This window comes from Anolis sagrei, chromosome 4 (assembly GCF_037176765.1).
Source record: "Anolis sagrei isolate rAnoSag1 chromosome 4, rAnoSag1.mat, whole genome shotgun sequence".
NCBI lineage: Eukaryota > Metazoa > Chordata > Lepidosauria > Squamata > Dactyloidae > Anolis > Anolis sagrei.
The window spans coordinates 31,578,735-31,604,958 of record NC_090024.1 but is presented as its reverse complement, the minus strand read 5'-3'; the positions used below and the strand labels follow the sequence as shown (position 1 = coordinate 31,604,958).

General features: G+C 36.4%; 1 protein-coding gene across 4 annotated transcripts in view; it reads left to right on the top strand.

The window, feature by feature from the left end:
* Window positions 1-26,224, top strand: part of VPS13B (vacuolar protein sorting 13 homolog B) — a 382,845-nt gene that overhangs the window by 58,763 nt on the left and 297,858 nt on the right. For all 4 annotated transcript variants that reach the window (XM_060775658.2, XM_067467340.1, XM_067467339.1 and 1 more), the window contains exons 9-17: window positions 1,890-1,985; window positions 2,633-2,755; window positions 3,301-3,438; window positions 6,972-7,059; window positions 9,727-9,918; window positions 11,440-11,609; window positions 11,856-12,050; window positions 12,340-12,464; window positions 20,588-20,769. In XM_060775658.2, coding sequence (XP_060631641.2) covers window positions 1,890-1,985; window positions 2,633-2,755; window positions 3,301-3,438; window positions 6,972-7,059; window positions 9,727-9,918; window positions 11,440-11,609; window positions 11,856-12,050; window positions 12,340-12,464; window positions 20,588-20,769 — 1,309 coding nt within the window. The remainder of the gene's footprint in view (window positions 1-1,889; window positions 1,986-2,632; window positions 2,756-3,300; window positions 3,439-6,971; window positions 7,060-9,726; window positions 9,919-11,439; window positions 11,610-11,855; window positions 12,051-12,339; window positions 12,465-20,587; window positions 20,770-26,224) is intronic.

Genomic DNA, 26,224 nt, shown 5'->3' with positions numbered 1-26,224 from the left:
CTGACAGATGGCCGTCCAGCTTCTGTTTAAAAGCCTCCAAAGAAGGAGCCTCCACCACACTCTGGAGCAGAGAGTTCCACTGATGAACATCTCTCACAGTTAGGAAGTTCTTCCTAATGTTCAGGTGGAATCTCCTTTCCTGTAGTTTGAAGCCATTGTTCCGCATCCTAGTCTCCAGGGCAGCAGAAAACAAGTTTCCTCTCTCCTCTCTATGACTTCCCCTCACATATTTATACATGGCCATCATATCTCCTCTCAGCTTTCTCTTCTGCAGGCTAAACATGCTCAGCTCTTTAAGTTACTCATTATAGGACTTGTTCTCCAGACCCGTGATCATTTTAATCACCCTCCTCTGGACACATTCCAGCTAGGTAATGAAATGTCAATTCAGTAGCCATAAAAAGTAACTTCCCCTTGAAATCCAGGCAGTCCCTGTTGTGTGAGAAACTGACTGCATCTTAGACAGAGAACATTGATTTTCTCAAGAAGACCTTTTGCTGTTACATCTGTAAAAACCTTTCGGTGTTGTGTAGATAGAATTTGCCAATAGTAGTCCAAATGAAAGGGTTAAGTTGCAGTCCATTAGCACCCTCTTGTTCAATTCCAATGTTCAATGCACAGTTTTTAAAGAAAAAGATACTAACATTTTGAAATGTTGTTTTAATGAGAACTCTGCATAGAATGCAATGATCCTTATTCTGATTTAGATATTATCCCCTTTAGATATGCAAGTGTAAACAGTGGTCTTTCTTAAGTAACCAAAAGTCTTTAAGCTTTACTTTGTGTTTAATAGTGCTTATGTATTTAGCATGATACATTAAAATAATTTTACCACGTCCCAACATCTTGAATGTTATATTTTACACTATAAATTTCCATGTATAAGAGAATTATGGTGGCACTTAGAAGGAAAACATTAGGATTCATTGTTCTGCTTGAATGCTAAGAATGTATGGAATTAATTTGTGGTTCATATTTTAGTCAAAAATAAGGTCAAGTTTCTGCATTAGCATTCTGAATAGCTGATACCTTTCCAGTTTTTAAAAAATCATGCCAAATTAAACGTAGCATTTTCCTAATAATGTTGAAAATTGTTCTTGCAGGGTTTGAGTTCTTTTAATCAATTAATTGCTTTTCCTCTACAATAATTGCACACAGCTGAAGAACTGCTCTTTTTTAAAAAAACCTGCTTAAGTTGAGCATTTGCCTTACAGAACTTTGCTTCAAAACAGCAATAGTGTGCATACGCAGTTGGAAATAACTAAGTAATGAGAGTTTCTAGGAAATTTATGTTATAAGAAAGTTTACAGGGAATTATTTTGGCAGTTAAAGATGTCGGAGCATGAAGACCTAAGAACTATTGGGGCGTAACATTTAAAATTTAATCATTCTCCTTCTATTCAGTTATGTTAAAACTATGAAAGGTACACTGCTGATCTCTTCTTGTTTTATGTATGTTGACTAGAGAATACATAAAAAACTAGGGTGTGTTTATGATTGAAGTTCACAAGCTTTGATTTGACACATCCATCTTGTGAATTATTTCCTGTGCTATTATAAGAAACCTATATATTCAGTCAAGTTGATAAACTGTGTGACACCTGTGTTAATACATCTTTTCTTTGAATGTTTGTGTGACTGAGAAACTAAAAATGTTTAAGCTTTTTGATTTGTGCCAATACATAGATTTAATTGCCATATTCAACTCAGGTTGTTATTTTCCAGTTTGGATAATGTGATACAGCTGTTCTAGCACACCTGTTTCCTGCCCAATCATATTCGTTAATAGTAAAATGTAATTTGTCGTCATTTTTGTGCAATAATGATTGCTTATATGTGTTTAATACTAACGTTGACTAATGGTAAACCTTCGTCATGTTGTTACACAGCTCACTGAAATGCAAGCTGAAAGTAGTTATTATAGTCCACAGAAAGTAAAATCCAAAGAAATAATATGCTGGGAACAAGAAGGAACTACGGTCGAGGTAATTTTCCATTACTTCTGTACATATATTAGTTTCTAGTAAATGTCTTGGCATAAGTAATTTTCAATAGCATCATTATTTTGTACTGGAAGTTACAGTAATGATTTTACATTCCTCTGTTATTGGATATTGTGTGTTTTCATATGTGCCTTCAATTTGTCTTTCAACATATGGTGACCCCATGAATTTCATAGGGTTTTTGTAGGCAAAGAATACTGAGAAGTGATTTTGTCATTGCCTTCCTCTAAAATATAACCTGCATCCCTTGGTATTTATTGGCAGTCTCCATCCAAATGAGAACCAAGATTGACCCTGATTTAGATTACAAGATCAGACAGAAATTTAAGTGTATTTAGGCCTTTATTGGATATTACAGTAAGCTATTTTGGATTATAGTTATAATAATGTAAGCAGTAAGTATTTAATTAAATCTGATTTAAATGGCAACTATTATTTTAATTATTCACTTTAGTATTTTAAACTACAGTAAAAGTGTGTTACCTTAATCAGTGCAAACATCCTTTTCACTTTATATAGATATGCACAACTATGTGTAAATAAATAAATATAATATTTGAATATTGGTCTTTTCAAGTTGTTTATGCACTGAAATAATTTTCTTCAGTATGTTAAATATGTTCCCTTAGATCCTCATGAATGGAGAACCTTTCTTTGATTGCCAGATTGGCTTTGTTGGCTGCCATGCTCTTTGTCTTAAAAGCATTATGGGAATAAAAGATTTTGAAGAGAATATGAACAGAAGTGATGCAGTAAGTACAAAAAATAATACATTACTGGTTTGGAGATGCAATAGTTGTTACAGGAAAATATTTTTAGAACTGTTCAAAAGATTCTGGCTAGGAACCAAAGAACCATATGTTAAACAGGAGTTTGCAGTACTCCATGGGATACCACCTTTTAAATTGGAGGGAGTTTTATTATGCTGTCTGAGCTTGGAAACAGGAAAGTATTGTTACTTGGGAAAGCCATTGAAATGAATGATTTCTGCCAGAAGTTGCTAGGTCCTCCAGGGTGACTTTGTGGTAACAACTGGTGGAAGCATAAAAGAATTACCTGGAGGACCTAGACAATCCATAGAGAGAACATACTTTGCTCAATATGGGTAGGTGAAAACTTGGTTACTGATCCCATGAGTATGGTGATTGTACTGTATATAAAACATCAGCAATAACCATCCTAACCAAATGGTATAGAGTTTCTTATTCTTAACAATCAGGATTTCAGGTTGACACATGATGGTATCTTTATATGTTTCAAATTCAGAACTCAACACTCTGTTTGTTTGTTTTAAAAGGAAGCTTACTTTTTCCATTGTGGAGAAAATTTGAGCACAAAGGGGATGACGTATCTTACCAACTCACTATTTGATTATAGAAGTCCTGAAAATAATGGAGTTCGTGCGGAATTCATTTTGGATGGAACTGCTCACAAGGTCTTCCTCTTCCCTCCCTGTCCTTTTGGGATTTTTTTAAAAAAATCATGTGGCTGTTTTTTATCTTATCTTTCTTTCTATATAATAGTCATTTAATAACTTCCTGTTAATGTTGGGTGATGTAAAAGTAAGCAAGAATGATGCTATAGTGGACTGGTTGAGTTTGTTTGAACTTTTCTTGAATGTACAGAAGCTACAATTTAAGAAATAGTTTACTTTGTAAGGGAAATATGAGTGACACTATATGAAACTTAAGGAACAGATACATTCCTTAATCTTGAATGATAATAATAATAAGTTTTATTTGTTACCTCTTCTAATGGCTCAAGGTGAAGTACAAAAACTCTAAACGTATTTATTTATTTGCTCTATTTATATTCCACCTTTCTCTACCCCGAAGAGAACTCAAGGCGGCTTTACAAATGGCAACTATTTGATGCCTTTGGACAACAGACAATTAAATATATTTAAGTTAAAATTAGATTTAAAATGCATATCAAAACATAAAAACATTATCATCACTATTAAAATCACTTAATCCACAATTGTAATCTGGGGTCATTCCAAACATCATTGCACATATCATAGTTATTATTGAACTGTAATTAGTCTCCAAAGTCTTGATCCCAGAGCCAGGTTTTCCCTTTCCTTCTGAAGCCTAGGAGGGAGGGAGCTGCTCTAATATCACTAGGGAAGGGAGTTCCACAAATCAACATAAAATAAGTAAAGATAAAGGTTTCCCCTTACATTAGGTCTAGTCATGTCTGATTCTGGGGGGTGGAGCTATTCTCCATTTCTAAGCTGAAGAGTCAGCATTATCCATAGACACCTCCAAGGTCATGTGGCCAGTATGAATGCATGGAGCGCTGTTACCTTCCCACAGAAGCGGTAGCTACTGATCTACTCACATTTGCATGTTTTTGAACTGCTAGGTTGGCAAAAGCTGGGCCTAATAGCAGGAGTTCTCCCCGCTCTCCAAATTCAAACCACCAACCTTTCGGTCAGGAAGTTCAGCAGTTCCACGGTTTAACCCACTGCTCCACTAACATAAAATACATACAATAAAATACATATATCAAAACATATTTTTATTAAAAAAAACATGCACCAAACACAGGGTACAAAGATCAACATATAGCGGCAATAGAATGCAATCAAAAACTCATGATTCAAAGTTGACTGGGTAGGCCTACTGAAAGAGATGGGTCTTCAGTAGTGTCTTAAATTCTAAAAGCTGAAAGTTAAAATTCTTAGTTGTGTAGCTCATTGGCTACCTTTGGACGATGTACTCTTCTTTTTATTTTTGGTAGAAAAGACAAAATACCAGTGTCATCAATTTGAAACAGTCTTAAGGGCTAGTCATGCTATCCATTTTTGCATTCAGGTAGAGTTTTATATCAAGAATATAAAACATATAATTCTTCTCTCAGATATAAAAAGGCAGAAGTGTAAACTAAAAATATTTATTCTTAAAAATCCAGAGAGAGGGGTTTGATTATTTCCCAGTTCAGACACTTTCATACATATATCCTTTGCTCTTAATTATCAGTGCAAAGGATAATTAGTTACCCACAAATCTATCTAGTTAATTTCCATACCAGAAGCCCCCGGTGACGCAGTGGGTTAAACCCCTGTGCCAGCAAGACTAAGACCTACAGGTCACAGGTTCAAATCCGGGGAGAGCGCGGATGAGCTCCCTCTATCAGCTCCAACTCCTCATGCGGGGACATGAGAGAAGCCTCCCGCAAGGATGATAAAACATCAGAACATCTGTGTGTCCCCTGGGTAATGTCCTTGCAGACGGCCAATCCTCTCACACCAGAAGTGACTTGCAGTTTCTCAAGTCACTTCTGACACGACAAAAAAAATAATCCATACCTGTTTAAACTAGTTACGATCTCTAAATCTTTTGGAAGTGGCTTGCATAAATTAAGAAAGGAGAGTGCCAAGTATTATAAAAGAGTATTTATTTGCAATATTTGTCTTAATAAATTATAGTATGCAGTTACAGCTATAGTACAGAACTCGTAAGTTGTTATGTCCATTGAGCACATCTATCCCTATTTGAGATATCCTGGTTAGTTATCAAAAGTTTATACCTAGGTACTGTAGTTAAATCTGGGAACAGTTAAACCAGCTTACATTGGACTTTTATTTGAAAACTATTAGCAGTGTTATTTTGTTTTCCATCTCAAGCGCAGTTGGTGGGGACGAGAGGGAGAGGGCATTTCCGGTGCCCCTCCTCCCCCCGGTGCTGGAATGCCCTCCCTAGAGAGATTAAGCTAGCCCCAATCTCCAAGTTTTTCAGTCAAATCTGAAAACATGGCTTTTTAAACAGGCCTTTGAGCATGATTCGTCTTTTTAATTGTTAAACTGAGGATCTAGAGATTTGTTTCAGTTCAGCACTTTATTGGATGGATACCTGAATACAGTCTATTTTACTGTATATCCGCAATCACTGCTGCATTTTACTGAATTTAAATCAAGGGTTTATATGATGTTTTAGGTAAAATTGTTGTGTAAACTTATATAGTCATTGTTTTATATGCTTATGTACTTGTGTATTTTATGTGTGTTGCACTTCTGAGTGCGTTTGTGAGCCGCCCCGAGTCCCTTTGGGGAGATGATGACGGGACATAAATAAATTGTTGTTGTTGTTGTTGTTGTTGTTGTTGTTGTTGTTATTGTTCATCCAGTTTGGAATAGATTCTTTTAGACCTCCTTACAGTTTGATGATGGTTTTACCATCTAGAATAATTTGCTGTAATTGACACCTTTGACAATCTCATTGCTCACTCCTAACTACACCATTTCTAAAGAAGTTAAAATGTATTGCTCTCAGTTCAGCTCATGAAGAAGCATGCTTCTTATATATTTCCATTGAGAGAATTGTCTTTTTACATAATGATGTTCTTGCCAGCTTCAAAGCAGGATGAAAAGAACTCAGAATCCCATTAATCTAGATAAGGCCCAATAAACTCATCATGTTAAAGCAGACGATTCTCCTTTACTGGCAGTATTTATAGATTTTTAGCACCTAACATTAACCTTAAAAGTTTAATGACATAATTACAATATCATTTGTGGGTTATTGCTTCCTCTAAGGGCACAAACAAGTTCCTACTGAGTTCCAATAATCAGAGTATTTTCTAAATGCATTTCCTAAAACATTCCATAAATTACAGGTGTTGACTTTGTAAGGTTGCATTCATCAGCTGGTTTACTAGGAAGTAAGTGGTCCATATTGAGATACTAATTAACTAGGTGCTATTGGTAAAAGCAGACAAAACATCTAGAAGAGTTATAGATGTCATTTGAGTGACTGGATGTAGATATTGCATTAGTTATCTGAAGGATGAATTCTTTGGCTAACCTCTGTCCTTTGTATTGATAAGCTTTACTATGTATTTGTGCACAAATGTAAACAATCATATATCTCTCCTACTTAGGTATAGCTCTGCTAACATTGAGTTGTAATCTGAAGATTCTTTCTTAACGGAACATTAGTTGTATGTACTTTGCTTTGTTGATAGGAGATGTACACAGAGATAACTGGAATGCAGAGGTTTGGGGCTTTCTACATGGATTATCTGTATACAATGGAGAGCACCAGAAGCAAAGGTACTTAAATTTCTTTGTTTGCTTTCTCTCTGAATAACAGAAACAAAGGCTTCTTCAGAGGCACTGGACAGTCCTTGACCGATTGTCCTCAGATTTACCTTTCTAAAGCCTAATGTAGAATTTGGTCTGATTTGCTGGAAATCGTAACTGGTTTTGTTTGGCCACCCAACCACTCCCTACCTTATTCTCAATTCTCCGTAGAAAATACTGCATCTCATTGGTTTTGTTATGTAGTTTGATGTTATCGGGGTTTCAGATTTAGAAAACTGAGTTCAAATCTGTAGTTTAACATAGCAATTTGGGGTTGTTGTAAATATAGATTTGAGAATGAACAGCAAAGGACCCTCACATCACCTAGGTTACAGGAACAACAATGTTATTCAGTATAATTACATTAAGGAAACTTTTGTTAACTTTCTTGAAATTATTAGTGTACAAAGGACTAAATTTAGAAACCATCGGAATACAGGTAGTTCCCAAGTTACAATCATCTGACTTAGAAATTACTCATAGCTACGAACAGGGGAGTGAGACAACAGGAAGTGAGAGAAATCTACCCCTAGAAAGGGAAATTGACTCCTGAAAGTGCTATTATTGGGGAAAAGCGTATCCACTGAAACTTTTTCCCCAATCCTTAATTTCACAACAAGACAAATCTTTCAAAATCCAATTATCACAGGAACAGAGTGAGCTGAAATCTTCTTAACAGGGATACAGACAGCAAAACAAACACTATGGGGATATTAACCCTTCCCTCTGCTATCTAAAGCTAACAATATATCTATTTGCCCGAGGTTACACTTAAACAATGTACCTGTTCCGACTTACAAACAAACAAATTCAACTTAAAAACAAACCTACAGAACCAATATTGTTCTTTACTTAGAGACTTCCTGTATATTGGTTTGCAATGCTGGGTTTCCTTTATAAAAGAAATCACTCAGTTCAGTAAAGGGAACCGAAGGAAAGCCCATACTGCATACCAGAATGAGATATGTTGCTGTTTAAGCTCCCTTCTTAATGATACTAACATTGGTTCTTGTCATTGACCAGTTTAATTATAGGCCTGCTTAATATGTTTTCCCCCCAGTTGTTATTAATTTTACTTTTGAAAGATTCTCATGTGAAAAATACAACACACACAAACTATGATACAGAACGTATTCATCTCTTTAATAGTGTCAAGATTAATCTGATTTTTCAAGTCTATTTACTTGTAACTTAAGTTTTGAAATATATTTGTGCTAGTTAATATTTAAATTCAATTAGAATCAATGCATGTCTTAAGAAGTCTGGTCTTAGTTATGCCCCCCCCCCCCCCAATGCAGTGCTTTATATATTTGTAACTTGGGAATTGCCTGTACTGTATAGCAGCAACTTTCTTTCCTTTCCTCTGCACTTGATTAGGGAATAGATAGTTCTGGACTGATACTTACAGTGCAGTGTTACCCATATAAATATCACTTTGATTTGTGAAGTATAGTCATGTGTAACAGAGTCATAGAGATGTAAGCAACCATCCCTCTGTCATGTCAGAATACACAACTAAAATATTCTTGAGTGGTGACTGCCTAACCTCAATCTTGCATTCTGTTCAGTATTTACAATATTGCAAACTAGACTTACAACTTCATAAATGTTTGTATTTACATTTACAATTGTTGCACTATTGCCATGATTGCAAATGTGATCTAAAACCAGCCCTAAAGCCCAGGGAGTTGCACCAACTTAAGTAGTAGTCGTGTGGTACTGGGTAAGTAGGGTACAGACATATGGTATGTCTAGCCCCCAGGCATGTAGCCAGGGGGGAGGGGCTTGAGGGGCTTCAGCCCCCCCCCCGAAATTCTCATGGTGGTTCGCGAAAAGGCCTTACTGGTGCATTATTTAAACTGTTATGTTTATTCATATCATGATCTGATCACCATACTCAATATATCCCATATGCATGGGGGTAGTAGGGTAATGATACAAAAGGTTTGCTAGGCTAGACCCTCTTTCACTCAGACTCAGCCCCCCCCCGAAACTCAGCCCCCCAACCCCCCCTGAAAATTTTTTAGCCCCCCCCCCCGAAACGAAATCCTGGCTACGGGCCTGCTAGCCCCCGTAGGATTCCTTTAATGTAGCTGTCTTCTTTTAATCTATGTTTAGGGAGATAGATTTGGAGGTGGATTGTAGCAATGCTACATCTTGCTTGGAGATCTCAATCCTTAGTTTTGCTACCTCAAGCTTTTCATTGCTTTGTGAATTCCATTGAACTTTTCACTGAACTGTAAAACATGCAGTTTTTGCTCTGAATGCTCTTCTGCAATTCGGGTTGTAATCATTACTTTCTATGGTATCTAGTTATGCACATGAATGTTTGTTTGTTTGTTTATTCTATTTGTATCCTGCCTTTCTCAGCTTTGAAGGGGATTCAAGGCAGCTTTACACATGGCAACTATTCAGTGCCTTCGGACAACAAACAGTTAGAATACACTTAAGCTAAAAATTAAAATTAAATGCACATGAAAAGATACAAAACATTGCATTCACTATTAAAATCACACTAATCTGTGATTCCAGCTAATCTTTCTAGATAATCTGTGATTATGTCAACAAAACAATCTTTTCTATCATTTTACTAGTTGATATTCACTGTCTGGGGAAAAATCTTTTATTGTATTTCAGTGTCTGGAAATCAGCCAGATGTGACTTCAGTGAAGACGGAAGACTTTGGCAATGTTCAAGAGATGTCTACGAAAAGCCTTATTGTAGGCCCCCTCAGTCTTCGCCTTGATAGCAGTGCTGTACACAGAATCATGAAAATGGTTGTTTGTGCTTTAGAACATGAATATGAGCCTTATAGCAAGTCTAAGCCAGGTATGTTGTTTCTTATTACTTACTAATATTTTAAACCAATACTGTAAATTAATTTCAAATATGAAAAAAATCTTGTAAAAGTTTGACAATGAATTTATTTGCATACTTTGTGTTGCTTGTAATACGAATTCAAATGGAATTGTTCAGAAGTTCTCCTGTGTAACAGTGTGACCACTATAGGGTCTGTTTAAGAAATGTATTTATCATAACTTTGGAGTAGTGAAAGAGCTAAGTGACATCCCAGCAGTCAGATTTTTAAGATCCCAGAAGCATATTCAGCCCCAAACCGGAAAAGGATACTTCCAGCATTCATATTACTTAAAGCAGGGCTTCTTAAGCTTTTCCCACTTGTAAACCCTTTCCTCCTGAGAAATCTTTATGTGACTCCAGATATATAGATATCTAAAATAGGTATTAAAATCAAACATTAATGGTAATAAATTAGTATTTGCATGGCTTGCTGATTTCTTTCTCTCTCTCTCTCTCTCTCTTTGAAATACAATTGAAGAATTTTCTGCAGAGTTCACTGTAAACACTGCATGTTGTTAGTAACAGATTTGTGTAAATGGGGGCCATTCAGAAATGTTTTATTGTTAACAATTTTTTGTGACCCCAACATTGAGCCATTTGGGGTCGGCACCCATAGTTTAAGAAGCAGTGATTCTTAACAACCCCATATTGTTTTTAAAGGTTGGGACATCAAAGTTTACAGTCTAAAAACAAATAGTAGGAAGACAATAAAAGAAGGGGAAGAAAAGGCCAGCATCATGTTGAAAAACTGTGCCAGTGTAAAAATCATTGTACACGCATTTGCAACTGGTCCAAAAAGCAGCCAGTTGTGGGTGAAGAGCTAATTGACAATTCCACAGTGAATGAGCTCAAAGCTTTGGACCAAATCTGATTATGGCCCAATAGACCCTGGAAGAATGTGTGAGTTTTTTCATTTAGATATGCACAGGCGTAGTTACAATATGGAACTGAAAATTTTAAATTAGGATTGGTGTTATGGTGAACAGAGCTAGAACAGATATACAGTAAAGTCTCACTTATCCAACATAAATGGGCCAGCAGAACGTTGGATAAGCAAAAATGTTGGATAACAAAGAGGGATTAAGGAAAACCCTATAAAATGTCATATTACATTATGATTTTACAAATTAAGCACCAAAACATCACGTTTTACAACAAATCAACAGAAAATGCAGTTCAATACATTGTAATGTTATGTAGTAATTACTTTATTTATGAATATAGCATCAAAACATCACAATGTACTGAAACAGCTGTGAATCTGGGCGGGAGGCAGACTACGCTGGATAATACAGAACGTTGGATGAGTGAAGGTTGGATAAGTGAGAGTCTACTGCATAAGGTTGAGGAAAAAATTATCTCCATAGAGTGCATCATGTCAGGGATTATGAAAGTAAAGAAAAATAAAATGAGTCACTTGGAATAGCAGTTAACGAATACAGTAGACATCTAATTCTGTCATAATGCTAATGTTGAATCACTTTGCTATAGATTTTGTAGATGGAGCTAAAACTGTTCTGGTCTCAGATGAAGTAGCAGCTTTGGAAGAGTATATTCCAACTCGAATCACAAACTTCACAATTGTGAAATGCTCTGTTATTATTCCTATGGCTGAATTCAACTTGCTGGGCCATTTGCTGCCTATAATCATGGGTCAAAAGGTATTGTAATCTCGTTTGTAGTTAATTATATAGTATATTTGGTGTTTAATCACTTTCACCTCTTTGGTTTGATATGCTTGTTTTATATAGGTTAATGTAGCATGCATATATTTGTGTATGTACTGTTTAACAAATAAATATCATGTTTTTAAATGTAAATTTGGAAATGTTTGTCTTAAAGGTAACACATCCAAGAGCTTGTAATCAAATTGTCTTGTGTATTTTCCCCATTTTTATTTCCCGAAGAGTTCTAGCTGCTTCTTAAATACTGCAAATCTTCAGCCTTTACGACCACTGCCTTGTATCCAGATGCATGTGGACAAAGTTGTCCTCGAACACTCTGTGCCAATGTATGCTGAGCAGCTTGTGCAAACTGTCAGCAGCCTTAACCAACCATCCGATAATTTACTGCACTATTGTTATGCACATTGCTATCTCAAGGTAATTTTTGTCATTAAAATAACTCCATTTATTTATTGATCCATAGACTACTGTTACACCATCATCTTGTTAATGTCATAGAATTATATAACTTTATTAGATTTGGATTGATCTGATGTTTTTATTCAGTGATTTAATATTCTCCATGTTAAGAGTTTTGTACCTTATTATTACCTATCCTGTCTAAAGTCTAGGTAAAATGTTATGCTACTAAAAATTAAAATAGTGTAAAATATCAATGTTTGTATTGTGTGCTCCACTACAATTTTATATTTTGATTTTGTTTCAGATATTTGGTTTTCAGGCAGGGCTCTCCTCACTAGATATTAATGGATCTTACAGTTCACCAGCTTCAGTTATTCCTCCATTGAGTACTGCCTTTTATGGAAAAATGCTTCAACTTCCTAAAAACTGGTGAGCATAAGTCTTTAATACTAGAAAGTACGATAACTATTATCACATGTTTGTATGCTTCACTATACTAAATTATTCTTTAGGCACAAATGCGTATATGTCAGGAAGGCATATAAGTGCATGCATGCATGTACATGCACACAATACATTTCTATCGAATTCAACAGGAAATAATGATGTAAACATTCCAGTATTTGGTTTTATTATTATGGTTCACTTTCCGATGAGACAAATCTTTGTCTTTTTAGAATTTGCTGATAAACTGTAACTATGGCATATTTATATTCTTTTTTGATATGAATATTACAGCTTATGGGCTGATACTAACACATGTGTTGAAAATCTCTTTTCTCACTCAAGTCAATATCCTCTAACACTGAGATCTGACACCAACAGCAGCAGCATCATAAATAATCTAGATTATCTAGAGGGGCTGTAAATGTTGTTTCAATTTACAGTTTCAATTTACATTCCAGAAGTATTTTGACACTGAATGCTATTCAAAATAAATCTAGTTCAGTCCTTGGTCTACCTTTTTGCATTGCTGTTTTGCATGAATCTTGGAGTCTTCCAGTTTTGTTCTGTAGATGTTTTGTTTATTCACACCGATTCAAGTAGAACAGCTTATATTCAATGGAATATTTATGTATGATGTTCCAGGAAGTTGGGAAGATCTGCTTTATTTAGATTTGCAATTTAAGAAGCACATATCTCTGGTATCTATTAGGGCTTGGTTCCAGGACCCTCATTGTTACTGTAATTTGTGGAAACTCAAGTTCCATTAAATAGTGAAATTGTATCCCTTGTATAAAATGGCCAAAAACAAGGTTTGCTTTTTGGAATTATTTTTTGAATATTTTCAAGCCATGGATTGTTGAATCGATGGATACAGAATCTGTGGATACAGGGACTGACTGCATTCTAATTAATACAGATGGTGGTAGTTTAATTTTTCTTAGTCATTTGTTTTATTTGGTACCTCACAAAGGAGCTGTTAATTAATTACATTGATTGCGTTCCACTCTTCCTAGTATAATTTTAGTGCTTCTTTTAAGATTTCAAATGCTGTGGGTGGGTGCGCATGAGAGGGAGAGACGGAAAACTACCTTCTAAGTAATTCAAGGTACCATCCTTATAATATCTCGCTTGAAGCAGGGAAGCTTGAAAGAAGCTTGATGCCATGCCAAATATAAATAGTAATAAATTGTAGAAAACTGTATAAATAAATCGAATTTCCATATAAATCTCAAATAATTTTGGAAGGATACATGCACAAAGCAACAGCTTTATTGATTTTCATATATCCCTTTTGCAGGCCAGTACAGTGATTGGATTGGATTAAGTCATTTAGTTCAGCTTCAATTTCTTTAGAAGTGTATGCACGTGCTATCTATTTATGTCTGTGAATGTGTCTATATGCATGTATTTGTGCTAAGAAAATAAACTGAAAAATAATAATTTGGGTAATGAAGTAGAAATAAATGAGTCTCGCAGGCACATTCTTAAATGAAGTGTAGTATGAAGTGAATAAAACTCCAGATGAAATACATCAAATAGCACTTGAACGAAATCGAAATCAGCATGTGGATTGAGAGCTTCATTGAAGTCATGCAATAAGTGGGAACTAGTCTGGGGAATAACCTGGTAATGTCATTAAACTTTTTTAAAAAAATTGTACCACCTGCTTTATTTGGATTTTGAGATTTCACATTCCAGAGTTACTTAAAGTACACACATCTGATGATACACATGTTCTATATACACAACAGGCCATAGTTTCTAAAAACAAAGACATTTTATGAACTGTTATGGAATCCCCTAGGTAGTATGTTTTGAATTAGCAGTGAAAATCTCAATTTTATTTCTAACATAAATCTGCAAAATAGCTTTCATTTTTCTTCTTTAAAAATAATTACAAACAATATACATCCAATATATAATATTACAGTAATATTTACACTTTTCAAACAGTATTTGATGGACTTGAGAAACATTTTTCACTGACATAAATGGTATAGTCTAATTAAAATTGAACTGTATTAAAAGAATATATGAAATTAGTTCTAGAAAATAGTATTTTGATGTGCTTCTTTCTACTTTTGTTCAAGGTACCATGATATTTTGAACAGAATAACAAATAAATTATTTTCTTTGCTATGGACGTTACAGTTATTTATTGATTACATCATTTAATATCGTTGAAGCTCCTGATTTCAAAACTGAAGACGTGAATTTCTGGTTGTGAAGAGAACCAGAAGAGATATAAAGAGATCCAAGTGTTGAGAAGTTAGGTACAAGTTAGGTACAGAAACAAGTCCTTCACATTAAATTTTTACCACCAAACCATTTGTAAATTTAATTACCAGTTGAAATACACACATAGATATCCTCATATGAAGGTACTGTTTCATTATGGCTTTTCACCCTTTACTTTCTTTCACACTATTAAATGCAGAAATTGGGAAGTATGGAGATGACTTGTTTGTGGAGCTCATAAATGAGGTTTAGAAAACTTTAAGCCTTCTGTTGCCACAAGTATTGCAATCATCCCACTTTTTAATTTTTGTAGTGGAAATCTTATTTCTCTCAATAATTTTGGACAGATTAAAAATAACCAGTAATTCTTAGTGGAGACAAAACATTTATCAAGCAGCTCTCGTTTTATCACAACTGTCACCTGAATGGTGTAACTGTTAAGAATCTGATTTCCAATGAGATGGTGAAGTCTCTTTGACCGCACTCTTTAGAGATAGACCCTTGACAGCTACATCATTTGAAGATTCTATCTAATTCTCACCATATTGCCTCATGCTAGATCCAATTATATTGCACTGACTTCCTTAGGCATTGAAGTGCATTATAGCTTATTTGAGATATGAGTTTACCTTGAATGCCCTGGGCTGTATTTTTTTTTCATATTTCTGAATTTGGCTTGCTGTAAATCTAGTGACAAGTGTAAATCTAGAATTACTATGTATTGTAAACCATTCATTCAGTTAGAATTACAATGTTTATGTTCGCCCTTTCTCACCCCGAAGGGGACTCTGGATGGATCACAGAACACATATACAACAAACATTAAATCCTGTTATATACTGACAAGACAGACAACTGTACATAGATAGAGGTATATATAGACTTTCCCATCTTTGACATCTTGGAGGTTTGTGCTCAGTTCCGACCACACCGGGGGGGGGGGGGATGTTGCTGCTTCTTCTTTCCTGCAAAAAAGCTTTGTTCGTAAACTTCCTCCTTGATCAAACTGCTAGCATTTTTCTGGCATTTCCTTACGGGTGCCTTAAATACCTCCCCGCATTACAGTGGTACCTAGATACTCACATTTGCTTTCAAATTGCTAGGTAGGTAGAAGCTGAGCTAAAATCCAGGAGCTCACCCCGACCTGGGCTTCGAACTGTTAACCTTTCGATTGGCAAGATTTACTACAGCTGACGGATAACCTGCTATGCTAAAGCCCTGTTCAAAACAGCAGTGAAACCTAAAAAAGGCACTTCAGAGCAGTAGTAGTGTCTGTTTAGTCTTGATGAAAATGCTTCTGCATACCTGTGTCACTTTCTAGCTGGAGTAATTAATCCTAATATTCATGTGGGTAATTGGTGTTTCTCTGGGACAAATGCATATAGAAATTGCTGATTTAAGGGGGGGGGGGATTAGTCAAATTCTGTTAATTATTTGTGTAAAAGAAATTAAAGTCAATAATCTTTCAATATAATTAAATCTGGAAGAGATCTGTAAGAATTTTCCAGTTTGAATTTAGCTGTCCTTCAGTTACTTTGCTCAACATTCAGGATACTGAATAGAAGGAACATAGCTTTGTTGCTCTTTCCATTCATTCACAAATTTTAGTTCAGTCTATAGTCAGTCATCTTCTGAATTATTTTTGCTGGATTGATGCCCAGAAAAAAAGACATTATTTCCTTATCCCAGATTCCAAGTTTTTATTTTTCCATATAGCCTTGAACATATTCACTTGGTCTCACAAAGGGATAGAGTTACAGTAATTTTTCACCTGGGAATATATCTTCTGGCCTTATTTTGCATTGTAATCATGTTGCCTTCTTTGTGATGATAATTCTGATTATCCGTATGTAACATTTTGTGGTGGGTGATGTGGGTTTATTTGAAAAAGTAGAGCTGGAAAATGTCTTGGTGCTTTGAATACTGCTATCTGATTAGCACATTTGGTGTAAGTATTACTTTAATAGGAGAATTGTAATAATGTAAATAGAACAGCATGTACTACCTTAGCCAAAAGTGGCTACACATAAATAAACATTTATGTAAGGTTCAACATCCAGGAGAACATTAAAATGATACACCTAAAATCAACAGTTTAACTTTCTTTTCCTGAAGTAGAACAATAGTACTTTCAGCACCACTCACTTGCTTACTCACACTATATACGGTAGTATTTACCGGTTCCATTATGAATTGAGAAATATCTGCTTCAGTACAACTGATCATTTTATTTTATAAAAGCAGTGGTTCTCAACCTGTTGTCTGTGGACCACCAGTGGTCCACAAGAACTTAAATATGGTCTGTGGTGTCACCATTACTATACCATGGCAACAAGAGTGACTGGTCTCGCGAAACCATCTTATAATGCAGAGTTTTGTTAAATATGGTTTTCTTTGGGCGAGTAGATGCCGACTACTGAATGGCATATGTCCTGTATCAGAAACTAGAGCTGTGTAAGGTTCTTGGTCTACCAATTCAGTTTTCTGAATCAGCATTTCAAATAACCAAACAATCTAAAGTTGACCAAAAAACTCATTCATAACCCCTTTGCTACTAATGTTGGAGAGTGGTCCCTGGTCAAAGTGGTCCCTGGTCAAGTCGTTCCTGGTCAAAAATAAGATTGGGAACCACTGTACTAAGGGATGCATGTGGTTCCCTTAGTGGGGACAGACAACTTATCATAGTTTGTCTTGACTCCTTCTAGTTATGACTAATTCAGAAACAAGACATTTTGTGAAATAGAAATGAATGTAGCAGTGAATGCATTTCTTAGTCTGTTCCTCTGAGCATTAGAATTTGCCACTGTTTGGAAGCTCACCCCGTCTTGTGGATTCGAACTGCCAACCTTCAGGCTGGCAGTTCAACCAGCCTTCAGGTCCGCAGTGCAACAGCACAAGGATATAACCCATTGCACCACCGCAGCCCTGGAGAAGTAAAATGGGCTGATTGTGTGCAGAGGGAATATTTTGTACTACATCATTCTGTGCTGTTCCTTGATACAGGGAAGGTTTCCATCCAACAAAGTGGTCATAAACAGAATAAGTTTAATATAGTTAGTCAAAACAATTTGAAAAATTTCACATAGTGAGTCAAAGCAATTTGAAAAATGCCTGTTAAGGACAAGACAAACACCTTTTGCAGGACATTTTTTCATTTTTGTTTTTCAAATACTCACTTTCTTTATTTTCTGGAAATAAAGAAAGTGAGAGATCCAGAAAACAAATTAATGCTTCTTGAGATGTGGAAAAGGATAGAGCAAGAGAGATGGGCCCACTATTCTGTGATTAGAATGGGGTTATTGCGATAGGATTAAGTTTGTGCTGTAATTAAGTGACTTAAGTGAATACAGCAATCGTATTCTTTCCTTTTAAATGGCTTTTAATAGGTTACAGTTCACCAAGAAGAACTTTGTGTAGGTGCCAGCTTAAATGTATCCAGGCTTTTCGTTGCCTCCCTCCCACCCTCTTGAATGTAGTCACCAAGTTCTAGTAGCAGGTCTTGTGTTGGAAAAAATGAACTAATCTTTTTTTACTGTACAGGATATGAGTAATAAAAAAATAATTTTTGGAAATACTTGGCAAGTCCCAGCCTTACATTTTGAGGCTCTGTATAAACCTGTAGAGCCAGCTGTTCATTGCAGTGTTCTTTCAGTCACGGGAGGTGTTGATTTTAAAGGAATGAGTTGGTTTTTCTAAAGATACACATTGCTAATACTTCATAGCAGGCCTGTGAACTTGCATGGATTTGGTTACCTGAATCCAGCTACTTGGAGGGCCAAATCATGCTTTTATTGAAGAACAGTAATTGCAATTAGTTTAACAGTACATCAGATTTATCTTAAGACTTTAATTGAAATTAACTCAAAGATTCCAAATGAATAGAGGTTTTTTTAAAAAGAAAATAAACAAATTGCATAATGAACATTGCTTGTTCCGTCTTTAAATTTATACTGGAATTGTTCCAACTTCAGCTTTAATGAGTGGCAGATGTCTTTAGCTATATAAGGTTTATCTCTCCCTTGAGAATAATAATAGATTGATAGGTTTTTAATCTGTTCTGCTAAATGTTTGCATATAAAATGCATATTTTTCAAAGGCAAAGGATTAGATTCAAGCTATCACAAATTAATAGCAAAATTGTAAGAGAGGAGGGGGTGAAAGATCTGCTCTATCTGCTACTGTTGTCATATTTCATAATTTATTTCACTCTGAAGATCGGAAGGCTTTGCAAAAGCACAATTCATATTTCAAAGTGTTTATAATGAAAATATAATTACAAAATATTTCCTTCTCCTCTCACTCCCAGTTAAAATGTCCTTTAACAAACATTTGCTGGCCATTTGGGACAGTGCAATATACTGGTGTGTGCATGTGGATGTATGTGTGTGTCCACTCTGCCTTCAAAAACACAGTATTTGCTTTAAGTTCTCCCATTCTCTCAAAATCTGTTTCCCAGGGGAAATATTAAAAACTACAGTAAGTTTTAAAATTTGCATATTGTTAGAAAAGGTCTTATTTAATATAGTGTTACCAGTCATCAGGGAACTTTTTATGTGAAAGCTGTAAGTTTGAAAGTCACTGTAGTTCAGTACAGTAGCAGTACTTCACATCACACCAGAGACCTGTTTTAAAATGAACTTATTCAAAGATTTAATATTGGAGATAGTTGTTATTGTTAAAAGGTAAAGGTTTCCCCTGGTATTAATTTTAGTCATGTCCGTCTCTGGGGGGTGGTCCTCATCTCCATTTCTAAGCCGAAGAGTTAGAGGTCATGTGGCCAGCATGCGGTACCTAGTGATCTACTCACTAGGTACTGCTAGACTGGCAGAAGTTGAGGATAACAGCGGAAACTCACCCCGCTCCCCAGGTTCGAACCGCCGACCTTTCGGTCAGCAAGTTCAACAGCTCAGTGGTTTAACCCACTGTGCCACCAGGGGTCTGGTGTTGTTATTGTTACTCATATTAAAATCTTACATGTATTGTCGGAAATCTATCATACCAGAGAGAGGGAGCATCACTTTTGTCTCCTCCTTCTTTTCCTTTGTGTGCTTTCTTGATTCAGATATATAGTGATACATTATTACACATCAGTCTTTACAATGGTCCGACATATAAGGATTGAAGTAGACAGGAAGACAATTGTTACCAAGATAAATTGTTTCCAAAACTGAGTAGGGCTTTTCTGGGTGACTTTTCTACAATTTCATTGTTCTCATGAATTAACCGTAGTTTTTCACTACTGGGAAAGCTTTTATTCATCCAAAACAGCACAATTTCATATAACATTTCTATTTCAAGCATATTTCTAGTATTGCTTTAATACTATATGTGATACCTTAGACCAGGGGTGGCAAAGAGACCCACAGGTCATGCAGATCTTTGCTCTGAAATGACCTATGGGGTGCATTTCCATCATGTTTTGCGCCCCCCAAATTAATTCTGACCCCAGGCTGTTTTAAATCTGGAAGTGGTTTTTGTTTACCTCCTACAGGCCTCTCTGGGGACTAAAATGGCTGAAGAGGGCTCAAAACTCAGTGGGAATGCTATCTAAGCTCACTCCAGGTGACTTGAAACAAAAGTAGGATGATTTTTATTTTGTGAAGATAGGGATGTGATAGGTCTCTTGGGGGACCAATGTGGCCCCACAGTCTTTCTTGGTTGCCAACCCCATCTGGAGGCAAAAGAAAAATTGTATTCTGTCGTTCTGGAGGCATACTCTAGATTTTTATTTCTTTCTGAACGTATTAAAGCCCTCCGTTAGTAGAGGAGACATTTTTAAGAAACTGATGCCAAGTGTGAAAACTTCCACAGAACAGCCACATTAACAATTCTACTATATTTATCCATTCTTTTTTTTTATTTCACAGGTCAAAGTGGTCTAATGTTGCAGTGAATGAATGCATATTTGAACTTCCAAATTTAACAATTCAAGCAACAAGAGCCCAAACCTTTCTATTGCAAACAATTTGGCAGAGTTGGGCCTACACTGGAAATGTTAGTTCACCAGTTGTGAATGAAGCTTTAGTGAATGAGGTCTTCCAACTGCCAGGTAAATGTGACATGCTCGGGCCAATTCATAGACTAATGTTGCTTAGTATTAGTAAGTGATCATAAACAGAATTTTAAAGAATGTTTTAAGTTTGAAAAGAAATATTTCATATATATGAATTTTCATGATTATAATCAAACCACTGGCATTTTTTTCTGAAAAAAAAATTCTAAATGCATTTATGATTGATGTTTTCACCATTACATATGTAATAACCTGAGATAGTTCATGTGCACAAATCAGGAGTAAATTAAGTTTAATGTTATTTCTGGCCTATATACCAGTTATGGGAGTCATACTTCTTTCCAGAGTTGTTGCAGTTCAAGTCTCATCAGACTTAGGCAGCCAATGATGAGGAATCCTGGCAAATGTATTTCAGCAATATCTGGAGGGCTCACGTGTGGCAGTGAACTCAACAAAATGTCTTACTCACTTAGCCATTATTCCAAATTATGATGCGCCTGATGGTATTATTATAAGAGAAAATAAGAATTGAGACCATGCTTACCTGTTGTGGCACTTTTGGGGCGGGGGGGGGGGAGAAGGTTGTTCATCTTTCCTTGATATTGCAGTTCTTGCAGTATGTCAGAGTATCCAGTGGTCCACCAGGTATCGTTTCTTGGGATCAATTCTACTTGTTGTGGCTTGATGATGTCACTAGAACTAGTTCAAGTAAGTTTGCACATCTTGGCTGATAAGATCAAATAGGGTGGGATTGATTGGGTTAGCAAAGGAGATGGTAAAATCCCTAAGACTCTCAAGGGAAGAATTCTGTCTTGACCTCACTGGATCTACATTTATGTGAGAACTACTACCACGTTGCTATCATTAATTTTATAGATATTGCTCCCATTTCACCTGCATCTTCATTTGCCTCACTTCATACCCTGGTGGTGTGCCCCTTGCTTGTTTCTTTCACACTGCTGGAGACACTGCTCACTTTTTATCCCTGCGACTCTCTCTCTCTCTCGTTTTGTCTTGTACTGTAGCCGTTCACTGCTCACTTGCTGCTTGTATGCGATTGTTTGTGTCTCTCACTGTCCTGTCTCTCCTACTTCTTCCCTTGGTTCACAGTGCGCCATCTCAATGAGCACCTTGCTTGCTTGTTATACACTGCTGCTTGTACTGCTCACTAACACATCTTCCCTCTTCCCTTCCTTCTCTTACTTTGTGTTTTCATATTGAGTCAGTTGCTTGTTTCTTGCACACTGCCACACTCATACTATCACAGAATTGGAAGAGAGCACAGTGGCTGTCAGTCCAACCCCATGCTGTGCAGGAACACACAATCAAAGCTCTCTGAACAGATGACCACTCACTACTCACACTCCTTCTCTTAATCTCTTGTACTTACAGTGACCGTTCTCCCCTTGTTACAGGCCAGGGCTGATTTAGTTGCCCATTTTGAGGCCACGTAGAATACAGAGTATAATATGCTGATACATGATGTCCATGATATAAGATATAACGCAGAAAGTTATAAGTCTGTGTTACTGGGAACAAAGTGACAGACTATGTCCAGACAGAACACCTACTCAAATGTGAACAAAGATGAGAGCGCCTGCATTTCTATCAACATTGAGATATGAGCAGATTTGACTGCTAATAAATGCTTAGCAGGTGCTGAGGGAATCTGATGAAGGCGGTCAAAAGTCAAGATGTAGCAGTACCTGGTTTTCTTTATATTATCTCTAATAATCTTATTGGAAGAGCAGATTGTTGACATAAATGATGCACTGTCAGCACCTTTGTTTGATTGGATCTGTTAGGCTGGGCTGAGGCTGCAGAGAGAATAAAAGAGCAATCACAGTTTTCACACCTTATGGAGAAAAGGTTGCCACACAGCCTCCAAGTCATTTGATAAATTCCCAGACATGTTTCAAGATGCTACAGGTATAGATAAATATCTAGGCTATGCCAAAATAGATATATTTCCTATCCTGATTGTAGTGGAAGCCTGTTATAGATTTTTATAGCTGTGCAAGAGCTATAAAGTTAGTTTTAACGATGCCCAAGGATGTTAACACTCACACTGGCTTATATAAGGAGACACAGTCTTTCAGATAGTCTGGATCTGGGCTGTTTAGGGCTTTAAAGGACAAAACCATCACTTTGAATTTCTACCCAGGAAGAGATTAGTAGCCAATGCAGCTATTTCAGTGAGGGAAATGCATGATCCAGTCAACAGCATTTTGGATCTCTGAGTAGTTTCCAAAGACAGCCCCACATATAGTTCATTTCAGTAGTCCAAATGGGATGTCATAAGGGCACATATCACTGCAGCCAGATCTGACCTTAAGGAACGAGCGCAGCTGGGGCATTGGTTTTTATTGTGCAACTACAGTCTTGGACTGAACAAAACCTGGATATCAAGACTGAGATTCAGTCCAGGAGAATGCCCTAATTGTGAATCTGAGGTTTCAGCACAGCCTGAATCCCTTTTTCCCGATCAGCCTTCTGACTGACAGGAAGCACCTCTACATCATCTGGATTAAGTTCCAGTTTGTCCTCCCACATCCTTACTTACTTACTTAGGCGATCCCTTGTAGCCCGAGGATGAAGGCCCTCCAAGTGAAGTGTATTTTTCTTGGAAGACACCTGTATGTAAGTTTTTTTAATGTGTGGAGGTTGGTGCACAGCCGATCAACACAGAGTCATCACAGAGTGAGGTCCCAACCAATGGCATGGTTAACACAACGATGGTGGCTTCTCAATCCGTTGCAGCCTTCTCCTGCCTTCACAGGTGTTGCAACATGTACCATGTAATCCTCCACCTGATCCGCTATTGAAGTCTTCAGGTCTTCAGATTGTTCTTGGTCTGGAACCTCCCCCGCAGCTCCTCCTGGGAGTGCATGACTCCGGTGGTTACGCCTGTAGGTTCATTGGAACATGCAAGCCCCCTCACCCACATCCAGTCCATTACTGATAACTGACACTAGTGTCATACAGAAACACTATAGTATAGTATAGTGGGCTTGTGTAAATTTCACTTCAACCCTAAACTCATTTGGTTGTCTCTGGCAAGCCATTGTTTTTTGGCTTCTCATAATTATAGTAGCGGCATAATTTACATAATTGAACCGCATTGAGTTGCCTCTGGACTGAGAAAGGCGGTATACAAACATGCTAAATAATAAATAAATAAATAGTTAAAATGTATATACTTTCGAAGCAAGCTTGGTAGCAAGATTTGTGTCACATATTACATAGCAACAAAATTTGTTTCCCAATAAATAACAGCAGCAGCCAGTTTGATACTTATATGATAACATGTTTTCACATCACTTTATCATTACCCTTCTGGATGTAAAAGGCGATGGCTGAATATACATATTTAATGGACAATATTGTTACTGAAAAGCTATCAGTGCAGCTTACCTTTTGTCTTGAGGATTTCATAAATGAGTGTTTTAGTGTTTTGCTGCAACCACATGGATCTGCCAGGAGAACATAGATGCAGTTACATGTGGCTTTGGTTTTCTCTAGAAACTGGAACTTGCTACTGCATTTTCCTTGTCCTGTTCAGGTAGTTCATAATTTTGTTGACAGTCCAGTTCTATTAATCGAGCATTTTTAGGAAAATTGCTTGCAGACGTTAAATTTCTCTGCTTAAGGTGATCAAATAGGCATTTGAGCCCCTCATGTAAATGATGTATTAAAGTTAAAATAAAATCTACTTTCCAGAAAGTAACTGCAAAACTATTTTATGCAAGACTTCATGTGGGATACCTTAATGGCTGAATAATAAATTTTACCTCATAAAAATGAAATTCAATAATACAGTAGCTTTCTCAGCGCAGTAGCATCTGGTTAAATCTCAGGAGAGCCAATATTTTCCAACTCATTAGAATCATGTCGTTCTGTATGTCGTCAACATTGACTTAGCCAAGCTACCTTTACTTACATAACCGCCAAACTATTAAATAGGTCTCTTGTGGAGTGAAGTCAAATATTCCTCTTATTTTCCTTTTGCCTTGGAAGAAGAGAAGAAAATGTACATGTTGTAACATTTAAACATCTGGTCAAAACCACATCAGGGTAATGCTGAGGAAAGTAACAGGATTCAGAATTCTTCCCAGGTGTGCATATAAAAAGGGTTTTGGAGTTGCTGCATAGTTCTTTAACCACTTAGGAAAAAGATTGAAATATAGTGATTTGCTGTTCTAATGCCCCTGTTTGAAATTGCTCTTGCCCCCATTCTCTCTCTCTCTCTTTTTTGGAAAACATTGCTGAGTTCAGTTGTAATGCAGGTTGTTGAGCTTTAATCATTTCCTTCCAATGTACTGGCTTGGAATGTGTGTTCCATATAATACAGCCAAGGTTGGTGCTTATTTCGAGCAGTATAAGTCTGATTTTAAACAACACACAATATGTGCTTTTATGAGTAACTGCTTGATTTGTGACAGAGCATAGATGCAAGGACCTTGCTGAGTGTAAACATTTTCTTTTCCTTTGTAAATTGTTGTGCATTTCAGAGTATGCCATTCCAGAGAAACTGTCATTGTAATCTTTCATGAAGGAGCTTGTGTCAGTTCCTCTGCTTCAGAAGAGAGATAGTTTATAGCTGGCCAAGGCTGTAAGCAGTGAAGAGAACAATCAATGGAGTGATTCAGTAGATTCAGTCTTTTGGATTTTCAGTCTCAGACATAATTCTGAGTAATTATCTGGATTCATATTTCCTGCAGAGAGTTACAAGACTCTACAACACAGCTTTCCAAGCATTTCATGTGCGTGACACACTTTTTAAGCATGCGACATTTCACGATACAGCAATTCAGTTTTACAAACAAACTGGAAGTTAAGCAAACCCCTTATAAGAGATACATAAACTGGAATAATGAAATGTATGAGAACACAACAAACCTGAAGATACTAATGTTTATCAAGTTAAATCAGATAAATTAAATTAACTAACAAGTATTAAAATAATTGATTAAAATACATGACTTAGAATGATATTAGCAGTATGATTGATTAATTAATAAATGAAGTAAAAGTAAACTTTGTGCAGAAGGCTAGCATTGAACTGGGAGCCCTCAAATCTACAGCCGAACTCGCTCCCGGTGAGCTATTCCAATGCACAAAGAAAGCTACAAAAAGGGTGGAAACAAATGGCAAGTGAAAGACTCCCTTAAGAAAGACATATCTGGCCTCAAATATTTATTTATGATATTTCTATCCCGCCTTTCTCAAACCTGAAGGTGACTCAAGGCAGCTTACAATCCAGAAGCCATTTGATGCCATAACCATATACAGTATAAAATTTAAACATATAAACAAATTTATAAAAACATATAATAAAAACTATTTAAAACATATAAAACCAATACCTTCACTGTTCATCACATTGTCCAAAAAACATTGTCTGTGCCGTTCCATAAATTCAGTTCTATATTAATCCGTATTTAACTATTGCACTACTTTCCTAAAGGTTTGTTCAAAAAGCCAGGTTTTT